General features: G+C 49.4%; 1 protein-coding gene across 1 annotated transcript; it reads right to left on the bottom strand.

The window, feature by feature from the left end:
• Nucleotides 1–1400: 1400 nt before the first annotated feature.
• On the bottom strand, nt 1401–3218 carry CCL19 (C-C motif chemokine ligand 19). The gene is made up of 4 exons (XM_080820613.1): nt 2950–3218; nt 2076–2202; nt 1768–1861; nt 1401–1677 (listed from the first exon to the last, which is right to left on the bottom strand). The coding sequence occupies exons 1-4, from the start codon at nt 3008–3010 to the stop codon at nt 1657–1659; spliced, it is 303 nt and encodes a 100-aa protein (XP_080676739.1). The 5' UTR covers nt 3011–3218; the 3' UTR covers nt 1401–1656.
• Between the last annotated feature and the right edge of the window lie 8880 nt (nt 3219–12098).

Raw genomic sequence — 12098 nt, forward strand, 5'->3', positions numbered from 1 at the left:
GAAAGAGGCTGCTGTGTACTCAGCTCAGTGAGGAGGGGCTGGCACAACCCCCTCACCACTGCTCCCCTTCCTAGGCTGCCCAGGCCTGGTTTTGTTACAGATGAGGTATTTCTACTTTAAGGATGACCCCCTGCCCAGGAAACGATGTCCAGTCTGCTGTCATAGTTGTCATCCAACCCCAGTGCCACAGCCTGACTGCCCTCAGTGGGACAGGCCCTTAGAGGCCCAAGTTGGAGAGCAGCAGCTTCCCCAGGGACTTCCTAGGTATGGGGAGGTCACTCCTTCCAGGGCAGCCCTGCAGTATGCTCCAAGAATCACAGTACTTTCATGTCCCCAAGAGGAGACTCCTTCTCTGTAACTCCCTGGTCTTAGTGTTGCCTCCATCCTGGAGGTTGCAGGGGTGGTGGGGAAGTTCCTCCTTGCTCAATCTCCCTGGCTTCCTGGCTGCTCCTTCTTCCACCCTCTAAGCCCTCTTCCACTCTGACTTCTGGCTCCCAAGTTTTTCTGTCAGTATTTCTCAGAAATGTGACCCCAGGATTGCTCAGACGGGGCTAGACCTGGCCCAGCCTGAGGAGAGAGGAAGGCTATCCTGAAGGTCAGATTCTGTGTGGACAGATGGGCCCACAAAGCTGGCTGTTGAGCTTTTCCTCACATATGTATTCATTTTCTAGATAAATATTTATTGAGTGACTTGACTACCTTTTGCCAGGCAGTGACACCACCACCAGGGAGACAGTGGAAACCAAAAGAGACATGAGATTTCTTGAGGAAGGCTGACAAACTATCAGTTAGAAAGAACTCGGTGTGATGGTGCTGCAAGGGGAGGGGGCAAGGGCCCTGGGAGCTTGGGAGGAAGGGGGGCTACTTAATCTAGCCTGGAGTCAGGGGAAGCTTCCTGAATTAAGAGTCATTAAGCCGCAGAAGGGAAGGCAGGTGAGCTGCTGAGAGAGAAGAGTGTTCCAGATGGAGGGAAAGGCAGGGGGTGTGGGGGGATATGGATGGGGACTCTCCCCTCCACCCCACCCCACCCCAAGCAGAGCTGGGCCTCTTCTTGCCCTTGGCCAGGAAAGCTGGTTCCTGACATCTCCCCTCCCCCTGGTGACACCTGATCCCTGAGACATCTGGATACTTTGTTTTGGAGAAGAAAGACTGGGAGGCATTAAAGAGTTGGCTCAATCAGAGAAAAGACACAGGTTTGGTGTTGCTGAACCGTGGAGAGTAAGAGGGCTGTGAGGAGACCAGGTGGGGCTCTGATCGTGGGAACTCATCCCCAGAACGCTGGGTGTGAAGTAGGGGTCCATGAGGAGGTTGCTCAGGTTGCAGAGGGAAAGTGAGATCCTTCCGTTGCATCTCCCCCTTTCCCATTCTGGTCCTCTCAGACAGACAACAAACAGCAGACAGACAGGTCCATGGGTACCAGCTGGGCTTTATTGGAAGCATTGCGGTCTGGGTGTGGAGGAGAAGCTGTGTTCCTGCCACACTCACCCCTGCTCACACTCATACTCCCATTGACACTCCAGGCCCTGAACCTGCTGGGTCAGGTCTGGTGCAGAGCTGCTGGAAGCCTGGTCCTCCCTTCTGATCCTGGTTCCTCAGGACTGCAGTGAATCGCATTCCTTCACTCAGACACAGGGCTCTCTCTGGGGCTGTCAGGGGCTAACTGCCGTGGCGCTTGTTCTAGGGCAGGAAGGAGAGGCAGGGTCATGAGCTGGGGTTTTGGGCAGGGGCTCTGAGGGAAGAGGCCGGGTTGGGGAGGGCCGGGCTTGCCTTTGCAGAGTTCTTCTGCAGTCTCCGGATGATGCGGTCCACCCAGGGCTGGTCTGGGGGTGCACAGAGCTGGTGACCCCTCAGTGTGGTGAACCTGGAGTCATAGGTCAGAGGTCAGAGAGGCTGGAGCCCAGGAACCCAGCTTCCTGGCAGGCCCTGGCAGAGGCTGGGGACCACATATGGAACCTGTTTCAGGGGCTTCCTTGAAGAGGCTGGGCTTGGCAAGGAGAAGACAGATAAGAAGGTGGGGGCATCACCAGTGGCTGATGGGGGGGATGAGGCTAGATGAGCTCCTCCCCACAACTCACACAACAGCAGGCACTCTGCAGCCATCCTTGATGAGGAGGTAGCGAAAGGCTCTGATGATATTCCCTGGGATGGGGCGCTGAGTTACAGACAGGCAGCAGTCTTCCGCATCGTTGGCACCACCCAGAGCTGGGGTGGGAAGAGGGGAGTGTCAGGACACAGGGACCCCGAGGAGGGGAGGCCAGGGCCCTACAGGGATTAAGGACACACGCGTACATGTGCGTGTGCATGCGCACGTGTGTGTGTGTGTGTGTGTGTGTGGTGTGTCGTGGAGGGGGGCAGTTAAATCTGTTATTTAGCTGGTATATACCCATATGGCCCTAATTGTTGCTAAAAATACTGGAGTACTTCTGAGCTCTTTGGTAAACCACCACTGCCCTGAGCCCCACAAATGCCTTCCCGCTGCCCTGATCACCCCAAGCTCTCTCCCGGGATCTCTCAACTGCTGCATAAATGCAGAGTTGATGCTCACAGCATGGGGCTGGGGGATGAGGGGTAGGGGTAGTAGGAGACCGGGATTAGAGGATTTACGAATTGTAAAATATTTGGACTATTAGCCCTGTCTCAGCATCTCCCATCCTCTCCACCGTAAACAAATGCATACTGTTCTCTCCTCTCTGGGAAACGGAGGCAGCAGGAAACAGAGGCTGCAGAGGGAGGGGTAGCCACAGATCCCCGGGATACAGACACCAAGAGACAGACATTGGCATTCAGGGTCCCAGGTATACCCACACTCACAGGCACACACACAGGGCTCAGGGAACCCCCCAGGTTGACCCAAATGTGCAGACCTAACTCAGTGTCCCTCATGGCCAGCACCCTGAGATTTAGACGCCCCCTCCTCTATGCCCACCACAAGCTTTCCCTCAGCCTTACCAGGGGAGGTGCAGAGAGCCAGCAGGCTGAGGGTCAGTAGTGTTCCTGCTCGGGATGCCATGGAGGGCGGACAGAGGCAGAGCAACAGTGAGCTGAGCGTGAGCGCGGGTGAATCCCTGGGGGTGTGCTGGAGTCTTGCGAGGCTGACACTTGGCTGGCAGTGGGAGGGAGCAGTGGGAAGCGCCCAGGCGTCCTTGTGGGGTGTGAGGGGCTCTGGGAATGTGTGTGAACGCCTGTGTGAGGCTGCAACTGCCTCTTATTTATGGCTCAGAGCTTTCACTTTCCCAGCTCAGAAATTCCCCTCCACATCCATTCCGTGGATTCCCCTGCCCCCCTCCTTCCCGCCTCAATAGTTTACTGCTTTTCTGCTTTTTTTGGCTTCATCTCTGAGAATCTAAGCAGTTGGCAGTCTAGCCAAGAGAAGGGACCTTGTCCCTTCAGCCAAAGATAGGGCGTCTGCGCTATCACCTTCTGGTGGTATTTGCGTCATTAACCATAGAGCTGGCTTTTAGAGGTGATGTTCGGGACTGGGGGGTCAGAGTGAGGAGTTGCATCGGCTTCCCTAAGTTTATGCCTCATTCTCGGTCTTGTCTCTGTGGTTCTTCTCTTCTCTGTGGTGTGGGTGGTGGTGAGGACGGGTCTCTGGTCCTCTCAGAACAATCGTGAAGCCTGAGATAGCCTCTCAGCGCTGCCCATCTGTTATCTGGGAACCAGTCCCTTACTTGGGACAAGCTGAGTTGAAAGGGAATGTCCCTTGGGAAGAAGCCCGGCACCCATCCCACATCTCAGGCCTCTGGGATTCAGTCTCTTGACTCAGCCAGCACTGCCCTGTTCTCTATTTGCCATGTTCATATGTCTAACACCTGGGTCAGCAGAGCAGCTGGAAGGGAGGCTGGCCTAGAATAGCTCCCTTCATCTTTCCCCTGCTCTCAATCCTGGGAACCAAGAGGGGATTTTTAAGGAGAGGGGCTGGTCAGCTTATACTCAGACAATCCCCAAATTTCAAGGAATTGACAGATGGAGGAGAGGACAACTGATTTCCCATCCTTATGAGAAAGACCAGGACTCAAAAGGGAAATCAATATGTGGAACACCCATTCAACAAACCCGCCCAAGCTCTGGATGCTCTTTTGGATGGGGTGGTGTTTCTCTCATCTTTTATCTTTCTTTATCTTTATCTATCTCATCTCTTATCTTTCTTTCCACCCATTAATAATAATAATAATAATAATATTATTATTATTCTTTCTTATTGTTTACTCTGTACTAGGCTCTGTATCAAGAATGCTACTTTACTAACTTTCCCAACAAAACTATGAAGTAATTTATTTTTATTTATTTATTTGTGAGAAAGAGAGTGCTCAAGTGCGCGCTTGTGCAAGAGTGGGGGAGGGGCACAGGGGAAAGCAGACTCAGCAGGGAGCCAGACAGATGTGAGACTCAATCCCAGGACCCTGGGACCTGACCTGAGCTGAAGGCAGACTCTTAACTGATTGACCCACCCAGGTGCCTGTAATTTTTATCATTAACATATTATTGTTTCTATTTTATGCATAAAGAGCATGAGGTTCAGAGCACAAGACCATACGGTGAGTAATCGTCTTGTACCTAGGTGTCTTTCACTCTAAGGTTTGCACTCTTTGCTGCTATCCCATGCTGCCTGTCTGCCAACCGTCCATTGATCACCGAACAGTACAGATGAGTGAAACTCTACAGATAGAATGCCTTGCTTAGTATTCCAATTCCACCACTTGTTTACTGTGTCATCCTGTGCAAGTTATCCAGTTCCTGTGTCTTACTGCCCTTATCTATAAAGTAGGAATGGTACAAGAAATACTTCTTAGGATTAAGTGAGGTAATCCAAGTAAAGCCCTTAGTTCAGAGGTTGGCATGTAATAAACACCCATCAAATATTGACCAGTGTTATTGTTCTATCCTTTCATTCCGGTATATGTCAGTTCATCTATCTATCCATTTTTCGTTGACCTATGCATCCTCCTGCCTCTGGTGGTTCTGATTATTCCCCGTTGTCCCACCCTCATTCACCCACCCACTCTTCTCTCCCCTGCTCTGTTCTCTGGAAGGCTGACCTCTATAGACTGAATTACTCAGGATCCCTTGCCCTCCAGTTTCTATTTGAGTTTGGTCCACAAGAGCAGCAGCAGGAGATGAGTGGGTGATAGGAGAGAGGTGTTAATTCCCCAGACCCTTCATCTTGCTGTAGTCCTGGCAATGAATAATTTTCTGTCTGGTAGTTGTTCTCAGAGTGGTCTTCAGATAGCAGAAGCAGCATCACCTGGGAGCTCTTAAGTTTATTGATGCTGGTGGAACTGTATTAGCTCAGCACCTGGGAGTGATGTTAATAATCTGTTGGGCAGGTCACTGGAAGTGTAGACTCAACAGTGGCCTTTGATCAATGAGGTTGAGATGTTAGAACCTCACTGACATATTGTACAACAGTGCTTCTTAAACTTTGATGCACATGTGATTCACATGGGAGTCTTGTTAAAAACTCTAGATTCTGATTCACTAGGTCTGAGATGAAACCCAAAATGTTGCATTTCTAACAAACTTCTAAGTGATGCTGGTGCTGCTGGTCCTCAGACTATATACTTTGAGGAGCAAAGTAGAGGAAGGAGTGCAAAGTTTAGAGAGATGGGAATGTTAGACTGTACCTGTGGTGTGCAACCACTAACTGTACACCTCTGAAGGCCCCCAAAGATACTTCCTCCTCCAAGGCAACAAGAAATGCATTAATGAGGGGAACAGTAGCTTTTTTTTTTTTTAGATTTTATTTATTTATTTGACAAAGATCACAAGTAGGCAGAGAGGCAGGCAGAGAAAGAGGAGGAAGCAGGCTCCCTGCTGAGCAGAGATTCCCAATGTGGGGCTCAATCCCAGGACCCTGGGATTATGACCTGAGCTGAAGGCAGAGGCTTTAACCCACTGAGCCACCCAGGCGACCTGGAACAGTAGCTTCTTGGAAAAGCACTGTTGTGGCTTCTTTAGTAGGCAAGAGATAGGGTTAGGGGATGCCTTCTTGGGACTGGGCAATCTTATTTCAAGGGGAATAATGGAATCCATGAGTGGAAGAGGTCAGATATTGGCACATGACCATGAGCAATAAGGTAAATGAGATTCCTATATAAACTGTAGGGACAAGTGGTAATTTATGTGTTTTGCCCAGAGGGATCTGTGGTGCTAGCTAATTGATCATAGTGTTCCTAGTAATGAAATAGATGGACAGCTTACTGATGTGTTACTTGACCTGTGTAAGTGGAAACAGCTAGACCTGGTGGGAAAAATTTGATCCAAATTGTATCGGGGATTTACAGTCTTTTACCCAGTTCCTCTACTTAAGTCATTTTGCCAGACTCAAAGCCCTTTGATCAGATGGGAGGTGGGAGGTGGGACGGATTGGGTCTCTTTCACAGGTGAATTCCATAAATCTTTCTCCCAGTTAGCAGTTCTCCTAGGGCATCTCCAACAGCATCTGCATCACCTAAGAACTTGCCAGAAATGTAAATTATTGGGCTCTGGCCCAACTTCACTGGATCAGAAACTCTGCAACTGGTCCAGCAATCTGTACTTGAACAAACTTTCTTGTGATTCTGATGCATGCTAAAATTTGAGAATAACTACTCCAAGGCTTCTCTTCAGAGAGATCTGTAGCCATTTGCTAGGGTGAGTCTGAATGTGGAACAGGACATACTCAGAACTTGGGGGCGTTATTAGATACTGTCTGTCTTATGTTAATACTAGTCTTGGGGACCCAAAATCCCACTGGGGCCCACCAGTCGGAGTGAGGCTTTATAGAGGTCAAGTGACAGATTTGCCACTGGGCCCTGGTCTAAAGTTCAGGCTCTAGTTCCCCCAGTGACAATGTGGTCTAAGAGTGTTACCTATAGTAGATCATATAGTTGGAGGTGCAGAACGGCATTCCATTGTTAAATGGTCATTGAACATATGAGATCAGGCCTTAGAAGTTTCAGAAGGTGCGAGTAAAAGCGTGGGCAGGTGGCTCAGATGTCTATCTGTATAGTGTTATCCTCTGATCACGCTCATGCCTTCATGGAGAAGTTTTCTATAGTCAATAGAGAGAGAAAATACGTGGTCTTGGTTTTTAGATGGTTTTTTTTTTTTAAAAGATTTTATTTATTTATTTGGCAGACAGAGATCACAAGTAGGCAGAGAGGCAGGCAGAGAGAGAGGAGGAAGCAGAATCCCTGCTGAGCAGAGAGCCCAATGCGGGGCTCGATCCCAGGACCCTGGGATCATGACCTGAGCTGAAGGCAGAGGCTTTAACCCACTGAGCCACCCAGGTGCCCCAGATGGGTCTTTAAGGTAGGCTGGCCCTGGAAGACGGTGGTGAAGGGAAGTCCTTTCAGTGGGCAGAATTTCAGGCAGTACACTGAATGTGAACATTGTCTGGAAGGAGAGATGGCCTGAGGTTTGTGCCACCAGCAACGGCTGCCTACAACAACCCTGCCCCCACTTTTGTAAAAGTTTCCCTCACATTTTTCCCCATTAAACCTTTTTGGACATGCAATTTATTTTCCACCAAGATCCTGAATGATATAAGAGTATAGTGCCGAAGCTGACATAGAAGTTTCAATTAAATCTTAATGCTGTCTGCCTGGAATGCCTGTTGGGAAAGATCCCAAGAATCAGCAGGAAAGAGTGAAATAATGAAAAAATAATAAAAAAGGGATTTGTAACACATTCATTCAATAAATATTTACTGAAAGCCCCCTATGTTCCAGACACTGTTCTTGGCACTGGGATACAGCAGTAAACAAAACAGACATTTCTGCTCTTGCGGAGTTCTTAATCTAATGAAGGAGACGGGCAATAAGCAAACAAGCAAAATATGTAGTATTTCAGATGACAGTAAGTGCTATGAAGAAAAATAAAGAAGGCAAGAGGGATAAGGAGCACTGGGGAGGATGGTCAGGGAAAACTTAACTGACAACATTTGAGAAGAAAGCTTGTGTGAAGAAGGTGAGGGAGAGAGCCTTGCAGAGATCTGGGGAAGAAGTTCCAGGTAAAGAAAATAGCAAGTGAGGGGCACCTGGGTGGTGGCTCAGTGGGGTTAAAGCCTCTGCCTCCAGCTCAGGTCATGCTCCTAGGGTCCTGGGATTGAGCCCCACATCGAGCCTGCTTCCCCCCCTCTCTCTGCCTGCCTCTCTGCCTACTTGTGATCTCTATCTGTCAAATATATAAATAAAATCTTAAAAAAAAAGAAAGAAAATAGCAAGTGAGAAGATTTTGAGATGAGAGTGTGTTTGAGGAATAGAAAGGAGCCCCGTGTTCGGGAGGGAAGTGAGCAAAGAATAGAGTGGTAAGAGATATAGTTAGATAATAACAGGGGCCAAATGGTGTAAGGGTTTGGAGGCCATCGTAGGGTTTATGTTTTACTGTAAGTGAGATCGGGAATCATTGGAGAGTTGACAGGTGTGACATGATCTGACTTGTTTTAAAGGCTCCTCTGGCTGTCCGATGGAGAACAGACCAAAGTAATGCAAGAAGGGAAGCCCAGAGACCAGGTAGAGGCTCCTGCAATAACTGAGAGCAGACATGATGTTACTGGGAGTTGGTGAGAAGTGGTTAAATTCTGGAATATTTTGAAGGTAAAGTCATGGGCTTTGCTAAGGGGTTCAGCATAGGATGTGAAAGAAAGAAGAGGCAAGAATACTGCAATATTTTTGGCTTGAGCTGTGTGATGGCCAGAGTTATATTTATCAAAATGTGGATGAGTACGGAGGAGTGGGTTTGTGGGAAGATCAGGGGCCTCTTCGGACTTGTTAAGACGAAGGTACATTTTGAACATGTAAGTGAAGATGTTAAGTAGGCAGCTGGTAATATGAGTCTGAAGATCAGGGGAGAGATTTTAGCTGAAGATACAAAGTTGAGAGCATATGAATGGTATATAAGGGCGTAAGACTTTGAAATCTCCAAGGGAGTGAGGATAGGTAGAAGAGGTTCCTGTTCCAAGTCCTGAAGCTCCCAACATTGACAGATCAGGGATATGAAGAGGAATCAGGGAAGGAGGGGAGCTGTCAGTGTGATGATGGTACCCATTATCATGGAAAAAAGGGAAAGGACACAGGGCCCAGGGAAGGTTTAAAGCACCCACTTCCTAGCCTTTGGGTTAGATGATCTAATGGGGGTGGGAGTGGGAGATTGGATGTCAAGGAGGTGGGTTTGAAACAGTTTCTGACCACACACACAGAACCCTAAGTAGGCTGCATGCTTCACCTAGTTCACTCTTCCCAGCCAAGTCATCTTTGTGGGGTTCTTGGTTCATTGCGAGCCCTGGAGCAGTCACCTTACAGCTCAGGGCAGCCCATTCCAGCCTAGACCCACGCTCCTCCAAGGATCCCACACAGTCTTCATGCTTCCTGGTCCTACCAGAATCCCTGCTCCAGGAGCAGAGATCTTGGATGGTGGGCATCTTAGCTATTGGGGCAGGGGAGGTAGCACCTGGGCCTGGGAAGTCAACCAAGTCCTTGGTAGGGGTGAGAGTACAGGGGAGTGAATGAGTGTAGGGAGAGGACCTCTATTAGGTGCTTAGTGTTTTTTGAGTGGATGAATGTTTCCTGGAGGGGTGTGTGTGTGTGGCTGTGTGTGTGTGTGTGTGTGTGTGTGTGTGTGTGTGTGTGTGTGTGTGTGTGTGTGTGTGTGTGTGTGGCTGTGTGCGTGGCTGTGTGTGTGGGTGGGTGTGTGGCTGTGTGTGTGGCTGTGTGTCACCCCTCCCGGCCTGCAGAGGGCGCCCCAGCCCCAGAAGGGGGCTCTGGAATAAGGTAGGGCTCTGGTGGAGTGGTGAAGGGAAGCTGTGGCTGGTTGGGGGTGCTCTAGCAGGAACGCGTGGAGTCCTTGACTCGGCGGGCCCCTCAGAGGCTGAGGAGGGCGTTGGGCCCAAAGTCCCTGGGCCTGGAACCGCCTCTGGTACCCTCCCCGCTCCAGGCACCCGCGGGCCCAGAGGCCGAGCATCCTAGCCCGCCCCGGGGTCCGGAGAGCTGGCCGGAGGCACGGCGGGGAGACTTGGACTGTAGGTGGGATCCCACCCCCGAGGAGGCGGGGGGACTCGGACTGGGGGGAGTCCCACCCCCGAGGATGTGGGGCCGGCGGGGTCTCGGATTTCCCCGGGGGGCCCTTACCCCAGGCTTAGGACAACAGCACTCCCCCCACATCCCCGCCACTCAGGTCCTGAACCCGTCAGGTACCCGGCAGGCTGGCGGAGACGCGTGGGCGGGCGAAGTCCCGTATTTGGCTACGAATATTTCTCTGTCCCACCCCCACTGCAACCTACCCCGAGTCCAAGGCACCCAACTTAGAAGACTTGACATAATGTTTGCCTTAAAGGCTAAAGGAAGTTCACACCCCCTCCGGCACTTCCTTCACAGAATAACCTGCACCCGATTGACTCCTTATGCCGCATAATTATGGTGCCAACTCTAAGAAAAGGTTTCTTTAGTCAGCGGGGGTTTATTGAAAGCCTAACTGCCGGGCGCGAGGCTCGGCGCCAGAGGATGAAGGGCTTTAACACCGACATGAGCAGAAAAGCAGTTTGTCCTACTTGTCAGTGGACACGGGAAAACTCTAGGCCTCTGGCCTATCATGAGACGCACTTGAGGACAACTAACAAAAATAATTAAAAAAAACTGATCCCAGAAAAAAAAAAAACAAAAAAAACAAACAACTGATCCCAGAAAGATGAAGGAAATGAGAACAGAAAATTAAACCCACAAGCCTGCTGTTTGCCTTTAGCTGACCGAGGATCGCGGCGACGATGCTGCCTCCTGGTGGCAGAACGGGGCGATGAAGCTACACAGCCAAGTGGAGTTTCGCGCGGTTGTGGTGATGGTGGCGACGGGGATTCTGAACCAAAATAGGCTCTGGCTGCCCAGGTGACCAAAAGCGGAGTTTGATTATTTTAATATCAGATTGACATTTATTATTACCACACTCCATAGCTCTAAAGCAAAGTCTTCAAGAACACGGCATCAGAGTTTGCCTGGGATGTTTTGGTTTGCCACCAACTGAGAAAGGGATGTCTTGAAGAAAACAAAGTCTTCAGCTTCTTGGCATAGCTAACACATTTTCTGTAAGGGAGCTGTAGACACCAATAGAAGAAATACAAATATAGGTGTTAGGAAACAAGACTTGGCAACTTCAGCATTTATGAAAACGGCAATTTATTGGTCAAGACTGATGCCAAAGGACAGAAGCATTAACTGTTTTATTAAAACAGTGTAGCATCATTTTGTCCCAAATATAAGGAAAAATAACACCTGGATGTGGGAAAGAAAAAGAACTTCACAAGAGAAGCCAGTGAAGCTGAAGACATTTTCACAGGTAAGTGACTAAAGCTAGGAAACAAATTGATTTTGAGCTTCATAAATAGCAGGTATAGACCTAGTCCCTCTGACCTTCCTGTGCCATAATGCAAGGTAGAAAATGCCAAGTGTGTCAGTGGTGCTGTGTTGTTAGCCCCATATTGTTCCGTTTTTAATTTTAAAAATTTTAAGGTTTTTTAAAAATTTCTTTGACACAGTATTAGAGAGTACAAGTAGGTAGAGCAGCAGGCAGAGGGAAAGGAAGATCCTGGCTCTCCGCTGAGCAGGGAGCCCGATGCGGGGCTCGATCCTAGGACCCTGGGACCATGACCCAAGCTGAAGGCAGCGGCTTAACCGACTGAGCCACCCAAGTGCCCCTAATTTAAAAAAAAAAAATTTTTTTTAAAAAGATCTTGTTTATTTATTTGACAGACAGGGATCACAAGTAGGCAGAGAGGCAGGCAGAGAGAGTAGGGGAATCGGGCTCCCTGCTGAGCAGAGAGCCGGATATAGGGCTCTATCCCAGGACTCTGGGATCATGACCTGAGTGGAAGGCAGAGGCTTTAACCCACTGAGCCACCCAGGTGCCTCTAATTTTAAATTAAAAAAAAAATTTTTTTTTAAGATTTTATGTATTTGACAGATGGAGTAGGCGCAGAGGCAGGCAGAGAGAGAGAGGGAGAAGCAGGCTCCTGGGGCACGATCCCAAGACCCTGAGATCATGACCTGAGCCAAAGGCAGATGCTTAACTGGCTGAGCTGCTCAGGCGCCCCAAATCTCCACTTTTTATAATAGGAAGTCAGTTGGCCA

Source organism: Martes martes (assembly GCF_963455335.1).
Source record: "Martes martes genome assembly, chromosome: 12".
NCBI lineage: Eukaryota > Metazoa > Chordata > Mammalia > Carnivora > Mustelidae > Martes > Martes martes.